This window comes from Gadus morhua, chromosome 9, assembly GCF_902167405.1.
Source record: "Gadus morhua chromosome 9, gadMor3.0, whole genome shotgun sequence".
Classification (NCBI taxonomy): domain Eukaryota; kingdom Metazoa; phylum Chordata; class Actinopteri; order Gadiformes; family Gadidae; genus Gadus; species Gadus morhua.
In genome coordinates, this window is record NC_044056.1 from 18598303 (window position 1) to 18615854 (window position 17552).

The window sequence follows — 17552 nt, forward strand, 5'->3', positions numbered from 1 at the left end:
GCATTTGCAACTTGTTCAAATAAATGAGAAACTGCTTTTGTGTTGTGCACAAGTGACACAATGATGTGAAGATTGAGCAGGTAGTTTTGAGAATTTAAATTCTGATCTGAGAAATGTACCAAAGCGACTGAGAAAAACTGTAATATGTTGCTATAATGCACATTTCTGTTCTTTACACAAGAGGGCAGCCTTTTTCATTGTTCATAATTAAAACATATCCAAATAAAGGGAACTCAGGGAACTGCATGCCTACTACATCTCTGCCTATATACTGATAAAATAAACTATACACTCTTTATTAATGAGCCAATGTTGTCAAAGCGTTCCATTTTAGAAATTATATTTATTCGGAATGTGATTAAATCCCCATATATATTTTCAAACTGACAAAAGTAAATGCTAACGGTTGTTAGCATATTTAGATCATTGTTTTGATTGGCATCGATTTTTGTGCTTTAAACAACTAACTAAACAAAAAAAACACTAACTAAACATTCACGTGATTGACAGGCTGTTCGACCTTTCACAAAGGGAGATAGAGGTGCCGGAGGACAAATCAAAGTATCCCTATTCCCCGAAAGCCCGCCCCCTCATTTCAGGCATTGCATGCCCGTGGGACAAGACATTACTTTTTTGCATGTAACAAGTGGTCGCTTGCAGTTAGCAAACTATCTTCTCGTCAACCGCTCCAATGGTTCCATTTCGGAAATAAGATATCTCAGAGAAAGCGTATACCTTTTCGATGCAGATACAAGTTTTTTTCTAGATGTTATGCCGTTTCAGAGAGGAGTCAAATGCGAAAAGGTAGGACGCTCTAACGTCAACAGGCGTTCAAGAGGGACAAGAGGAATGCATCGAGAAGAAGAGTGCACGCTGTAGACCTCCACGATACAAGGTAAACCAAGACACTAAACGTCTTCCCAAATAATTAGTTATAGCTTCTAAGGCTCTTGCTTCAGGGACTCTTTCCAGACAGGCTAAAAACTAAGGATTTTCCCACTCTGCTCACCCACCCCAATAGACTCCTGGCGCGGCGCTCACAATGTGGCTCACTACATGCATGACATTTTCATCACGGCGTTGTGATCAAAATAAGCCCGGCATCCTATTAGGCTGGAATGGGTCTGTCTTCTGAATAGTTTTTGTTTGTTTTGAATATGCCTTCTTATTGTTTTGAAGTCTCGCTTGAAAATACCTTTTGTAACACGCGTTTCTGAAATGGACGGAGTTAGCTTGGTTACAAATGAGGAATACCATACGGGCGCAGACCCCATCTAGACTGAGGGAGGGGATTTGATCTATTCTAGTTTTAAACCGTTTCGACTTCAAACCATAGTCGACAGCCGTGTACTGTAAAATCGGCAAGTTATATTCACTTTTTCTTCATTGTTTTGCCACACAGAGGAGATAATATGGCAACGATCACTTGAACAACATCGAGCCCTTAGTGCGCAAATAATTGTTGTGAAAACAGACAATACCAAGCTTTATTAGCCTCTTGGTGGCACAATGCAAAAAAGTGGTTTTACGGATATAGGTCTACAGTCCTACTCCTGGACCACATGAATGTTGGCAGCACTCTCAATGTTTTCTCAACGTCCTGATCAAATGTCTCGCATGATCTATATATGTTGTCCACCTCATTCGTCTTGTGTCATCTGAGCCCCTTTCAGACTAAATCGTATTATCTGTCATACAAGATGATCTGATCTGTTAGAGGAATCTGTTAGTCACATTTCGAAACCCATCCCAAAACAAGGTTTTGGACCTCAACATAGCAACAGAAAATAGGAGCGTTGAACAACACTGCAAGTAGCAAGTTAATAGGCTCTCTACGTTGAAAACGAGAACCCCATGTATTTAGTCCATGCATGCTACTTACTACCTTATTCACCTTATTCACCTCAGAGCGTCCTTGAATAAGGCCTTATCACAGAATTCCCGTGTTGGTGACACAAGTTGAGCAGCACTAAAGGTTTGGTTGTACCCAGGCATATTACGGTTGTCCCCAGCCACATGGTTTTAAACCTGGTTTAAACCTTCCCCCATTTCCCATGGTCTGAGCAGTGTTTAGTTGCATTAGGTTACCTTCTTGTAACCATCAAATCATTGATTATAATGACAGAAAAATGTGCCAATCTGTGCCCGTCTATTGACTGCATTCACTCATGGGTGCCCCCAGACAGTCATGGGAACAGATAGATCCAGAATGTATCATCCACTACAGTGTAATATGCATAGTAGGACTGATGATTTCTCATTGTGACCTCAAATTCACTTTCAAAGATCAATGCGTCATGTTTTATTTTTTCAATGTAGTGGAGTAGCCCAATGAGAGATTCAGAAGGAAATTGAATGCATGACATTTCTTAAGCTTCTTTTGATTATGGTTTTCATACCTCCTAATCCTTCCAGTTTTTCGTGTTTGAAATGTTTTCAGCCTAACAGCCAGCCCACAGGTTACTCTGTATGATGAGGAGTCAAATAATTTACTTGACTGCATCAATTATTCAATGTCCTATAACTTCAGTCAGAAAGATCATACAATCTGACAAATTAGCCTGTATTGGACACTTGCTATAGTATGTCAATGTGCTGGACGAATACATACAGGCCACAGCACATAAAGTTGTAAGGATGATCAAACTATTATTTGCTGTGTGGTTTGATTGTTCCACACCTTTCAAGAACTCCCTTGAGGTTTTGCGACCAAGCAAAGCCAACATGGTCACACACGTGTAGCATAACAAACATTATCTTCTCACTATTTCCAGTGACGCAGAGTTACAAAGTAAGTCTTTATTTATCATGGCCCATGATGTGCTCAGTTAGAACGCATTATTTGGAGTGTCCATATGGTTTTAAAGAGCCTGAGAAGGGCGCATCCAATGGGCAGGAGCATGATGTTGTTAAGATGGATCCATGTCCTGCTCCAAAGTCCATAAAAGACTAAAACAGTAACGCCACCATGGAGACAGTGGGAGCAATACAGATAGGACACGCAATGTTCGTTTTTTTTTTATAGCTTTCTATCTACCACACATTCTTTATCCCTTGCTATTAGGCATAATAGCACACAGACATGGCTCGTACGATCTCGCTCCCTTACACACACGCACGCACATGCACACGCGCACGCGCAGAGACGCACACAGTGGTGGTGGTATGCAAAGGCTAGCCACTGTTGGATGTTTTAGTGTTGAGTCATGTTTTCTATCTCTCTTCTGCCTGCTCTCTCTCTCACTGTCCCAGTTTCTTGACTTCCAAGAGCTTAGCTCAGTTTCTTGGGTTTTTCTCCCCAACCTGCATGCACCCCCCCCCCCCCCCCTGCCCCCACTCAGAGAAAGGTGGTTGTCCTGTCTTGCTTTAGCATGTTGTGCACTCTTGTGTTCAGCTGTTGCTCTGCTCTCTGATGTTTCCAGCTGACACGTACTTACACTGCCCCTGAATAGTAGATTAGCTGCTACTGTTGTTCTCCCACAGCAACACTGTAGCGCTCTGTATTTAAATTGTATTCTAGTAATTAATTTCTTAATATTGGTAGTGTCTTCTCTTTGGTCGCTTTTATGTGTTCTCTATATTCTATATTTTCGGGTTCATAGGATGTTATTACTCACATTTATTCTTGCCTGGTTTAAACTTTTAATCATATTAATTATCCTTCTTTTGCATGTGCACTGATACCAAAGTTCAGCAGTGCATTCCAGTGAATGAGGTTGTGAATGTCAGGTTTTGTCCCATGTCGGTCGGGTGTGTCCTTGGCATTGCGCTGGAGACCAGGCCAACAACTGGTTTACAATGCAGGAGATTATTTGAGGCACGCAAATGCATGTGACATGGCATCCCATTGGCTACTGCTGTAAACTCTCCCTGATGGCCAGTGTACCTCCAGGGTACTTTATAGGTTCTCAGTTCGTGGCCCGCCGGGTCACAGACACCGTAGGGAATTCTTTATTATTGTTCGTCCCCTTTGTAGAGTCTGCTCACGTCGCTGCTATTCAATGTGATTCTGTCATTTCTGTGCGGTTTGTTGTTTTCGTGCATTGCTCCGTGCAGCGTGGCCTTCACGTAGAGGATCACGAACAGGAAGTGGCCCAGACAGCTGAGCATCGGTTTGTGAGCGAGAGAACCAGCAGAGTGCAGAGGAAGTGTAGAAAATAAGGCTTTTGTTCTCCCCTCTTGGCGATCCGGGGAATCACACACTGCTGCATTGATTATCTCACCAATCTCTACTGTGGTTGGCCGAAGTGAACATACTTGGGATTGAAAATTCCCATGCATAATAGCCCTCAATGCAAAGTGTTTGAGCAGCGTTTATAAAGGGCAGTGTTGCACTATGATAGCACTTGCGCCTACTCTAGCACACATGTATTTGCGCAGGATCTATATCTTTGTACTTTATCTTCACACGCGGGGCATTTTTTGTAACCTCTGCAAGTTGCAATCAGGCTATTCAATTGGGATTTTGCTATCTTGCATCCCTCAAAGTTACTCTTCAGTATGTTCGAGCTGTCCCCAGTTCCATTCCCCCCATTACCGTGACCAGGACAAGTGCTCCATGCAGACATATGTAGTAAGCTTTAACCCTGTTGCCCTTTTAAAATGTACTGCAACATTATTCTTGACGTTTTCATTTCCTGTTTTTCTGGTATTTTCTAAATAACCACTTTTGTTTCACTTTGAACTCAAGGCAGAGGAGGAGATAAATCACTGACCGTCTATAAGTGAATGTGTACATATATGTGCCTGTACATTTCTGCACTCATCTCAATTCCTGTGGTTGGAGTGCCCTGGTTACAGCATATGAAGCTGTTGGCTGGGTGTGGCTTTGCTTCATCTGGGGTGGGGTGATACATTTAGACACGAACTGGATCTACTGAACTACAGATTTCTGGTAGTGTTATGGTTGCCTCGCCGCTGTGGTCCGGCGATGGAAAACGTCATTACATATTGTGAAGCCAACATGGAGTGCCAACATTGCCAACGGGCAATTATGTATAATAGCGGTGACTGTTTTACGGGCAAGCTGCGCCGTCATCAGATGCTTTTGGTGATTAGTCACCTCCCACTGGGACGATGCTATGACAGTCTGCCGTATTATTATCTACTTTTAAACACTTCTTTGCTCTTCAAGTCGAGTGACTAGATTATCGTCTCTTGTTTCTCTCTCTCTCTCACTCCCTCACTCTCTCACTCTCTCCCTGAAAAGGGAATCATGCATCTGAATCACATCAGCTTACACACTTTAAATGACACCACATTTCTCAAGTGATCAGCCCTGCAAGGATAGTAGCTGGGCCCTTGAATTTCAAAATGTATTTTTTGCTAGCACTACCACAAACAGAATAAAGTACACTTCCTAAGATACAAATGCGTCGCAGGGCTCAAGACATTTTCTACTGTTTGTACGTTTGCCACCAAACATACAAACAGAGTTGGCACCCTTACAAATGAGTTGGACCTCCCTGTATTGGCATGTGGTATTTCATATACCATCCATCATTAATTTAAATAGATAGAAACCACCTTTTTTTTGCCATAACTGTAACTTACGTTTCCAGTGAGAGCATTCACCCCATGCTATACATCCAGCTTTGCTCAAAAACCTTCACCAAACATCCTATAATACACAACGCAAGACCTAAAACCGTGTTCTCCCTTATACCTCGCCGCGAAACTGCCCGACCCGACACATCAGTGCTCGTCTGGTGTGCGACCTGCTATTATATATATATATATATATATATATATATATATATATATATATATATATATATATATATATATATATATAATTATTTGTTTATTTAATTCATTTGGCAGATGAAAAATACGGTCTTGTAACCACATGGTTAACAGTAAATGCTGCCCCTTTGTGTCCGTTCCGCTAGATAACACTAAATTCTACACACTGGACCTTTGATGCAAATAACGATTGCACTCGAGTCGTTATCATACAACAATAAGCTACGATTGCAGCCATATTATGTCCAGAATGTCTTTTCGAAAGTTTAATGCAGCCAACAGTTCCGCCCAGAAATGTCCAGTTCAGACATTAAATAGCACTCTTTTAAGATTGACTTTGACTGTTCCTTGTTGTTGGTCACATGGCCTGTCTGGTAGAATGTTTTCTTCAGGGCCCGACCGATATTGATTTTTGAGTGCCGATGCCGATTATTTTCAGAGAAAAATTACGATTACGATTTAATCGGCCGATAAAAAATAAATAAATAAATAAATTTAAAAAAAAAGCATATAAAACGTAGTTTTTGATACCTTAAATATACTTTACACACTTTTGACGAATATGTGAATTGAATGCAGAACCTTTGAGTGTTTTAGAATACATTTACAGTCAAAAATGAGTGTAATGTAAAATGTAAAATAAATAACTAACTCCCAATGTGCTGCGCTCGTGAGCAGTGACTAACACGTGCGTGCTGAGCAGTATGGTCACACTGTTAGAGTCTACAGTATAAGAAATTAACATGGCCTGGGACCTAAAGAAAAACAGTCAAAACATGCTCAAAACAACGCGTCTTGTGTACATTGGTGAGGTGAGCGCGCAGCTGCCTGAGCGAGCGTGCTTTCATGTTGTACGGTAAAATTCAATCTCCTCTTTTTTTACTCCAGCTAAAGTTGTTAGTTAGCAAGGCGAGTATGAGCGCAATCTGCAGGATACTAAGCGCAATAACATTTAAAAAAAATAAAAAATAAAAATAAAAAAATAAATAAATCGGTTGTAATCGGCGTCTTTTTGGCCGATGCCGATTATTTTCAAAAAGGCTATAATCGGCCGATTAAATCGGCAGGCCGATAAATCGGTCGGGCCCTAGTTTTCTTGAATTGTTAATGGTTTCAAATTACTGTTATCCTTGCACATTTATGTGAGTGGATCTAGGTCTAGGATGGGTACGCACCCATTGTACACTCGGTAGATACGCACGCGTCTCCTTATAATCAATATATGGCTTTTTTAACTTGCCTTTATTTACTCTGCTTTGTGTGGACTCGATTCTGAGAGCACATCCTGTTTTATTTACCCATTTGAGCAAGAGAGATGAAGAGGAAAACACCATGTTGCCGTGACTGCAGTCTGTACTGTACTGACCCCACTCCCTAAACTCTTACCAGTGTAAATAATTAAATGCTGAATACAGAGTAACACAAATATCGATTTTTTGACGTTTCCTGTCCGTGCAAACAGGCCTCGATGAAGAATAAGGGAGCAGTGATAACAAGCTTTCTTGAGTTCTTAGATAACAGCATTCTTGTCCTTTTTTTTTTTTACCGTGCACACCACCAGTCTTTATAAGGTAATAAACTTTGCACTCTTTTTTTTTTTTTTATCTTTTTTTTTTTTTTATCTTTTAACCTTTGTTTGCCCGCTGGTTGAAGGTTGACCAAGCCGTAAGCACACACACATACATTTTTCCTAAACCTTAATTGAGTTTCACAGAATCAGTGGTAGGCAGGAGGTGCAAGTTGGGAAGGTTTGGCCATTAAAAAGGGGCAGGGTTTTAGTCATTCCTTTGCCAGTGGTCATGGCTATCATGGTTGTGCAAGACGGTAGATGCTCCGGGACCATGCTCTGTTTCCAGTGGTCACTTGTCTGGCAATAGGGTTAGCCACAGGAACCGCAAACACCAAAGCACATGTTATCATTGTCTTTTATCTTGGTCTCCCCTTTAAGGCTTGTATCTAAAAGGCTTTTCTTCCAGCCTGACCAAATGTGGCAGGTGTGGCGATAAGTGCCCCCTAGGGGCGTTAATGGTTGAAAACAAACGGTAATGTCCTAGTGCTCGGGGACAAATTTCTACCCCAAATTATCTTTTTTTTTTACGATTGTGGGTAAGATATGTTGGTGTTAATATGGCAACAAAGAAAAAAACAGGAAGGTGAAACAGGAAGGAAAAATAATAAAATTGAACGTGCAGCACCTGTACATGTGGTAGTAGAAAAACTGTCATATCCGGAAGATATGAGTGTGCTATACGGATCTACTTGCCTCACGCGTTACTATGAGGATCGCAGGGGCATACTTAAATTGTGGTCAATAATTGGCATATTTGGTGTGTATCCAGGTCAGAATATTTCTCTTTTTTCGGTTGCTCTGTTGTACTCTCCATTTGTTGATAAGTACAAGCAATATACCCATAAATAGGACATGACTCGGATGTAGTGACCGCAGGAGTACTGCAGTGTTTATAAGCACTTACCTTGAAGAATAAAACGCTTAACAACAGGTTTGCTTGTGAAACATTAAGTAACAGAACACGTCATTGCAAAATGTACTCGGTTTAAAAATCTCAGTCTCTTCACAGCTGCACTACTGAGGTTTATGGCCTCTTCAGATTGCTTTTCATGAGCCTGTCAATCACTCTAGACATACAGTTCAAACAAAGAGATGCCCTAAAAGTTTTAATAACATCACTTTTTTTCCAAATTGACTACACCATTTTAAGTTCTATAGGATGATGTTACCTCAAACCATTATTCAATCAATTATTTAAGAAGCCATTATAAGTTTTCTTTCCCCATAGACATAAATTGACCTTAGTTAAAGCAAGCATTTTATTTTGCAGTTTTGTAATAAAGTTTTGCTAGTGCATAAAATTGTATAACCCCCACCCCCCTCTCTGCACCACCCAAAGTGAGAGGGTGAGTGAGAAAGGTGTCAGGGGGGAGATTATGTCTCCATTGTCTGCTAGCAAACCAATTCTGACAGCCGTAAAAATCACAATGACTGCCCCTGGCCCAGAGACGGGTGGGTTAGGCTCGATGCAAAGCATACTCCAGCGTAGAATGTCTTTATCCCAGACATTCTGAATGGACCACACCATTTTAGCCATATGAGATGATAATAGCTCATTAAATAACAGAGCAAGGCATTGGAAAATGGTCTATTTAAAAATAGACCAGATTGAATATTTCCATCTATTTCTGTGCATTTAATTAAAACAGCATGTTGCATAACATACGATAGTCGTTAGTGGCCACAGAAAAATGTTTTTGTTTTTGCTTTGATCCATTTGAAGTGCTCTTGGTGGCATGTTGTTGCATGCACTTAAGTATCAGCAGAGAATTAAGGGCTTACAATTTGGCTTTTGCAGAGCAAGGGTGGATGCATATATATCATCAATATCATAGGCCTAACTGCCATTGATGAAGCGGCATGAAGAACAGGCTTTTCATCAACAGTGGCTCTCCTTTACATAACTGAAGGAGCTCATTCACATGCAGCTTTTTTCGCATTGAAAGTGTTTTCGTGCTTTACCTCAATTGTCCTTACAGCAGCCATTTATAGAACAACTAGAGCTGTTTTCCCTCTCTTTCTGTCTATTTCTGTCAGTCTCTCTGTCTGTCTGTCTGTCTTTCTGTCTGTCTGTCTGTCTGTCTGTCTGTCTGTCTGTCTGTCTGTCTGTCTGTCTGTCTGTCTGTCTGTCTGTCTGTCTGTCTGTCTGTCTGTCTGTCTGTCTGTCTGTCTCTCTCTGTCTGAATGTGCAGCTTCTGTATAATTTAGACCGTAGCAATGTTCTGTTTTCTATTTTCCCCTATTTTTTTTTTTTTACCTTTCTCTCTGTTCCCCTCAGTCTTATTCTCCCTTTTCCCTGTTCTCCCCCTAACCCCCTCCACACACTTTTTCTTCCCCCTTGCCTCTCCCATTCCTCCCATTCCACACATATCTTCTGGCCAGCTGAGTTAGTCTCCCAAGCTTTTGGTGTAGTTTTCAGGATAGAGGAACAGCCGATGTCAGCATTAAGTTGTATAACACATAATTACAACAAGTTGTGGAAACATAGCCCCCCCCGCACCCATTCTCTGCTTCTCTGACCGCAGCCTTATGAGTATACTTTCAAGATTGAATAAAGGAGTTTCGTGTTTTTACTTAGGTCTAAGACATTCTACATTTGGAGTAGGCCTAACTTTGCTTTGTGTTTCTTCTTAAACATTTAACTTGTTTCTCTCTGGGAGGTTGTATGCTTGAGGCTGACAACGTCACTGCTCTCCTCTTCTCTGCAGTGTCTTTCTTCACTGGGCTATCTTAAGCACCAGTCTCTCAGTGTGGCCATTGGCAAGTGCTATCTCAAGTGGGCCGGCATTTTATCATACCACTTTAGATGTCTTTGCGCTAGCTTTGCTTTTTGGAGACACACACACACACACACACACACACACACACACACACACACACACACACACACACACACACACACACACACACACACACACACACACACACACACACACACACACGGGCATAATTGCGCTGGTGGTACAATACCATCATGCTTATGCACAAGTGTATACACACCTCATGCAAGTGTGGCCCTGGCCATTTTGTTTCCATGTGTGGTAGTCATCCCATCTACTTTGTTGATGTGGAGAGAGAGACGGAGGGCCCTGGGCCCTCATTTCCTCATGACTGCAGCCGGTTTTATTCATTTTTTGTTACGGCAGAAACCTTTGCTTGGTTCACTGGTGTGGCACTAGAACCAGCAAATCTAGCTACTGAACTCCCTCTGCCTGATCCGCTTTGAAAAGGAGGCCTAATCATTACACAGCAGGTACTCCCACCACTATGAAAGCCCACTACTGCACTACTCCCACTTACAATCCGTTGAAATGAAATCTCTCATTTGTTTTGTTTTGATGCTTGTCCCCTGTTTTAGCAAAAGTAAGGAAGCACCTAACACAATGTCACATTTTTGTTTGAATGTCAATTGTATTCCAACTGTAAAGAATATGACGGGTTCCAGTACTTGAAGTTTATGAAATATATTTGAAGATATTTCATAAACTTCAAATATTTTCCATGTAAAGCTGCTGGATGGACTTCGTTTTGTTATTCAAACAAAAGCATCGGACAGGAGTTAAAGGTTTATGTTTAAATGAGTTGTCCCACATCTCTTCTTCTGGTGCCATCCCATCTTCTGGCTTCCCTCCTCACTGAGCCCTCCATCACTCCTCCCCTTTCCTCTTCTCCCTCCTCTATCCCCAAACTAACTTGTCCCTCATGTCTTTACACACACACACGCACGCACAAACGCACGCACGCACGCACACACACAGTTGGTATGGGCCTCTTCACAGGCGACTCCAGATTTAGAAGCTGAGGTGTTAAAGCTATTTCTGTTTAACTTCGCTCTCTGTCTCCCTATCTGCCTGTCCAGGCCAGCTTGACTATATGTTCCTAAGGTCCAATGGGCTCTGGTTAGCTTTCATGATTCATTTTTACAATGCTATGTCTTTTTGGTATGTACTATGTTAAAGCGTACTTTTCCAAATGTAGGTGATTGGCTACATAAGAAAGGATTAAATCCAGAGTTGGAGATGGATACAGCAATCGATAAAAGACAATGCACAAATAGATGGACAAACTGACAAAAAAGGAAGAAAACAGAACCCGAAAGTAGCCACATAATATCGACCAGTTATTTGTTCATGCTCGTTAGTTGGCTTAAGGACACATGGCATTCATTTGTGACATAATGTATTGGCACATTAGATCAATAAATTATTAGCTGCTGTAAACAATGTTTATGTATCAGCATCGATGACTAGCTACCAGAGGCGTTGGTTGTTCTCATGTGCATATTTTGGTTATTTGAACCCTTGACATTTGACGCCTTGCTATGGACAATTTAATCTGGGTTCAAAGGATTCCCATGGTGCACTAGGTAGTCCCTCCTAGAGTGAAACACTCACATTTCCTGGGAATGTCATCAATGGAACAGACATGCTCTTACTCACTCTGACTCAGTCGGCGAGATCTTCTGATCCCTTGTCCGATGTGTGCTTGCTCTCAGATGTGTGCTAGCATATCAGACAGACACACCCAACAGAATAGATATCCCCCAGATTTATTTCCTAAAAACTATTGCATGATCAAATAGTTCTTCTATTTTTACCGTAACAATTGTAACTACATGAATTGTAAACTACAACATACCGACGTCATCCAAAGAGGGGGAAAATTCCCTTCCAGTGACACGGATGAGCATGTTTAAGAAACACTTAACATTTCTCTAAGACATGGTGATTTACTTCACCGTGGAGGGTGAGGAAGTAAATCATCCATCTGCTCGTGTTGGCTGACCATGTGTTATGAGGCACGGACTGAGTGCTGGGAGGTGAAGTACTGGTGGCCGCAGTGGCAGGCTTGACTAGTTGTTAGCATCTTCTTGTGGAATAAAAGCACTCTGCTGAGAACACTGTAAATCCTACCAGGGTAGAATATGGTCAAAAAAACTCTGTTAATCTCTTTCTAGCTTTTTACATCCATTCAGATGGCATCAGTTTTAGCGAGGCCATTATAGGTATAAGTGTCACTATAAAGTGGACACCCTGCGGTTTTGAGGTCTGGCACCCTTTGCACTTGGTAGAATAGAGGAAACCGGCATTGATTACCAGACGTGTTAGGGTAACCTAAAGGATGTCAAAATGTCAATAGACATGAGGAAGATAAGGTACAGAACTCGACTTACTACAGGGCTCAGCTTTAGGTTGAATCAAGGTCAATTTGAAACGAGTGTGACACAAAATAAAAGAGACATGAAATACAAAGAAGAGCCATTAACTGGCTGTGCCATTGTTGCCGTGCGCTCTGAAAGCAGGCGAGCCCTTGCCGTCTCCCATTGGGTCCATCCAGGGGGTCCCCAAAGAGCAAGTGGCCCCTGGTAAAGAGATTGATTTAACATGGAACCCATGGTGGTAAGTGGGCTGGTCTGTGGCCGAGATGCACACACACACATTCGTATACAGACAGGCTCTCAGCGGGTGGGGGGATTATCTCTACAGACAGACGGACCAGAAGATTGGAGGATAAAAGAAACGCTGAACCACTCATTGTCCCTCGCTAATTGTTGTTGTACACTATCTTTTGTATCTTCCTGGACCGCTTTGCCTTTATCTTCTTCATTGGTCTCTATGGGGCAATTCCTTTACGTGGCTTGTATATCTCTTCCAAAGTTAAACTAGACTGATGTGGACTTCCTTGTAAGAGCTTAAGACGTGAATATACAGGGTCTTTACAGATCTCTAAGCATGGAAATACAAACAATAATTGTGTATTCTTTAATATGTGGAAAAGGACGGTGATTATGCATAACAGAATGTATATTATTGTTAAAAGCCCACAATAGCACTAAATCAGCAATTAAATATCAGGGTACGGAGGAACATTTCTACTTGTATTATTAAATGTAAGGAGTACGGTAGCAGGATCCATGTTAATGATTTATTGTCTGCACAGGACATGACACATGAACAGGAGTCAGTATTGAGACATATTTGCCTATCTGTGCACGTGTTGAATACTCGCAAGATAACCTTAGTCGCAGGCTGCCAAAAGAATAGTTTGTACGGCCGTGCGAGCCTCAGCATGGGGGAATTTGTATGTGGTCACACTCGGTGGCTGCAACACAACAACAAGATACACTCGGCTTTTGTTTTGCACGGCTCCATGGTTCACGTACCACTTTGCTGTTCCAAGTGATGCACAAGCAAGCAGGTGTCCACAAAAATGGTCTCAGGTGATGCGTGCAGTGATTGCAAATACATGCATGAATGTATATTCAAACACTCACTTGACCTCTTTCATTGTATAATGCAAAATCTACACTCATTTGTGCGTGGGTGGTGTCCATGGACCATCCTTTTGCAGTTTGGTTGAAGCCTTTTAGGCCTTCATATGTATAGGTAGTATGTGAACTCAAACGCATAGTTCCTTATGATCATGTCTGTCAATGCGGATACACATGTGTACATTGAGTGCTCAAAATGTCCTGGCCCGTTCCCCTACCAACCACTTTTCTGAAGATCCCGCTTTTGTTTTCTCACTTCCTGTGGCCCAGCTGTGAATAGAGCAGCCACATCAAGGCACGGGGAACAGCTCGGCCCTTCACCCCTCGATCACCTCCTCCGTGGCATCTCCCTTATTAGGACGTCAGTGCCCCGTCAGGGCTGCTTCGACACGCTGGTTATTTATGCACATCAGATGCCCAGTCTCCCAGGGTTGCTTCAGCATGTTGTTTTCAGATTCTATATCCAGTGAAGGATTCATTGGCATACATTGTTCTCCCCACCCAGACTCATGGTTAGAAGGTTCCCACCACGGGTTAGAGGTCCCGCCTCATTGGCTATATGTGTATCTGCTTGTTTTACGCGCTGAGCGCTTTCCTGTTTTCTGTTGCGCTCTTTTTTTTTATGTTTTTGTGCAGAGGAAATGTAATTTGAGGTCATGGCTAGGGCTGGGGTTAATTATGGCTCGGCCTCCTGTATTTGTACAAATGTCTGCCCTGTTTCGATATTATAAGAGTAGCTATTGGTAAAAATGAATTCAATGAATGTATTTCCTGTATTACTTATACTTGTACATGTTTTCATCACCTACAATTGAAGGGGAAATACAAAAAAACTTTTTTTTTTGTCTTCCTTTGGTGGTAATGTTGCTCTTTTAATTTATTTGTTGCAGTATCCAGAGCCATGAAACTGAATCCACAACAAGCTCCACTTTATGTAAGTATCTTCCCTTTACATTCTAATGTTTTGTTACTTTTCTGTCTCTTACTACATCCATTTGCGTAATGGGTGACGCCATTTCTTGAGAACATTCAGCGAAAACTATCCATAATGCCACATCGAGGGAAGGAATTTAATTGAAAAAAGTAATTGAATGAATGAAAGAATGAAATTGAACTGCAAAATACATAATATGGAGATAAAGTAATCAATTTGTTTTATTTGTCTAATCAAAAAAAAAGATACATTGAATTACGAGAAGGAAATCCCACTTCTTCCCGTTCTTCTTTCTGCATCCTACAACCTAAAGGCCATGAGAGGAACTTCATGTCAGTCCCTACCGCCTGGTCCCCACAAACAGCCTTTCATGGAAGCCTCTTGATTATTATTGATATTGGCTAATGAGACCTTGAACTCAATTGTATCAATCTCTTTACATTTATTTTTCTATTAGGTTCTTTGAATGTAGACACGGTGCCAGGCGGAGCATGATGGCATATTTGTGGTGCCTTTGAACCACTCATTAAAAACGGCTGTTTTGGTCACATGAAATTTACGCGACCTGCCTATTATGGGTGCGGTGGATACTTCCCATCCCACCCCTGTGACACATCACCGTGTAGCATTCTAGACAAAGCCGGAGCATAACTGAATGCCTCATAGTCAATTAAAGCATTACTAGTAGCAAGCAATATGGGCTGCTTCAGTTATTAGCCTACATTGACCTTAAATGCTCTAAGGCTCACCAGACAACCATCTGTACATAATCAACCAAGACATACATTCAACTGTTATTTTGAACTAACCCACTAGAGGGACGCGAGAAATTATCTCTATATGACATGTTTGCTTGTCGGCAGTCAAGAATAGAAAATGCAAGGAAACGGAAACGCAGTGGCCTGCATTTGTTGGCCACAGACGCACACACATGCACACACACGAGTACACGCTGGCCAAATGTATTTTCCCAGATGAAATTGGCAAAGACTCTTAAGTCAATGAACAATGACATTGCGTGAAAAAAATAACATTCCAAAAGTAATAGCAACGGAAACATGTAACTGTCCCTGTAGTACAAATGGAAATGGAAAACGTTAATATAAAAAAGGAAATGTGCATAAATTGTGTTCCAAAACGTTATAATATCAACCAATAAATGCCACATGCATAACCAGTTAGATGACTGAATTAGTCTGCAGCAAGGAACACATGATTCACTTTGACTTCAGCCATGGCAGCCCGGTACACAGGGCGGAGTCCTCTGAAAGACTGAATGGAGAGAACAATTAGAGGCAATGCAAGGCATGGGCAGAGTGAGTAAACCAGCATCGATATGCCAACCAATTGCTCATGATGGTGACTCAATGCAGCAGCAGTGGTCTGCAATGTCACCACGCACGCGCACATGCACGCATGTCCACACGCATGGACAAAAACACGTATTGAAACACACATGCATAATGAAACACACCCACACACATACAGACAGACGGACACATAGAAACACATAGACACAGACAGACACTCGGGTATGTGTAGTTTGAGATGATTGTGCTAATAATAACAAATGTGTAATAAGATGTTGTCCACCATGGAGCGGCACCATCCCATTGAAGTAGCACCACATTGACAAAGCCAAAAGCTGGAGTCTGTTTTTAGTTACTGGGCTCGATAAATAAACTGTCAGTCATTTTCTTTGCATAAATAAAATTAAACTGAAACGGTCAGTTCTATTTTTATGCATTTCTTTTTGCATTTTTTGGTTGGTTGGATGACAAGAGTCTGACTATGAGAAGATCCTCTGCGACTCCGAGAGTGTCGTATTTCATTACGCTGTTGACCCCAAACTTGGCTAAACAGTTTAGCTCTGGGACTTTGTGCTCCCTTCAGTTTTGCCGTCAATCAGTGTTAGCCATGCTAGATTTGCGCTAACCCTTTTATCATTTATGCTAGCTAGTGACTCAGCATGTGTGTGTGTGTGTGTGTGTGTGTGTGTGTGTGTGTGTGTGTGTGTGTGTGTGTGTGTGTGTGTGTGTGTGTGTGTGTGTGTGTGTGTGTGTGTGTGGGTGTGATTGCAAGAGGCCCCACTCTCCAGCTCTTGCATTACATTCATGTCTCTCGAAGCACACAATGAAACCAGTGCTGTAAAAGCCTTTAGCAATGCTACGTGGCTAAGTAGTATGGGCACTGCCGCCGCCTCAGGCCACAAAACTGTGCAGTCTGTGGGACAGAGATGAAGAGATAACCTTTGACGCTCCGCTCGTTCCTCACAAAGCCACCGCTGTCATAGAGGCAGAGTGAGGGGGAAATGTGGTTCTGTCATCAGAAGATGACTTTTGTGACTAACGACACGGATAGATGTAGCCCCACTGAATGCGTGACTCTGGACAATATTTATTAATTTCTTATTGGTCAAAGCCTTCATTCAAAGTATACCCCCACTCCCCCAACAAACACACACACACACAATCACACAACCACATACACATGCAAACACACCTACACACTTTTCATTCAGGAACGACTACGCACATGTCAGTCACTCACACCCACACATTGAAGAAAGACTGTGTGTGTGTTTGTGTGTGTGTGTGTGTGTGTGTGTGTTTTGTTGAAGCATCGTCTGTGCTTTTGCTAGTTAGGGGGCAAAGGCCAGAACGTTGATAGTGGTTGAATAATGGACCTTTTCTCTGTCCGTCTCTACCAGGGGGAGTGCGTGTTGACGGTGTGCCTGGAGGAGGAAGAGGCATGCGGGCCTGGGCACGATGCAAAGAGCGGGGACGGCGGCGGGGAGAAGGTGTTCTACCTCCTGTTCTCCGGCTCCACCCAGCGCCATCTCACCACGACGCTGCAAGTTAGCAATGTGACTCTACAGGCCGTATGCCCAGGTAGCGCGCGCACACACACACACACACACACACACACACACACACACACACACACACACACACACACACACACACACACACACACACACACACAACCACACAATTTGCAATCTATTTTCAATGTTAAGTGGCTTCCCTTAA

The 17552-nt window shown here is 42.1% G+C and overlaps 1 protein-coding gene across 7 annotated transcripts in view; it reads left to right on the forward strand.

Annotated features, from left to right (window-relative positions):
* Positions 1–609: 609 nt before the first annotated feature.
* The window catches only part of akap13 (A-kinase anchoring protein 13), an 80935-nt gene continuing 63992 nt past the window's right edge, over positions 610–17552 (forward strand). For all 7 annotated transcript variants that reach the window (XM_030366105.1, XM_030366107.1, XM_030366101.1 and 4 more), the window contains exons 1-3: positions 610–895; positions 14477–14520; positions 17231–17411. In XM_030366105.1, coding sequence (XP_030221965.1) covers positions 14488–14520; positions 17231–17411 — 214 coding nt within the window. In that variant the 5' untranslated portion in view covers positions 610–895; positions 14477–14487. The remainder of the gene's footprint in view (positions 896–14476; positions 14521–17230; positions 17412–17552) is intronic.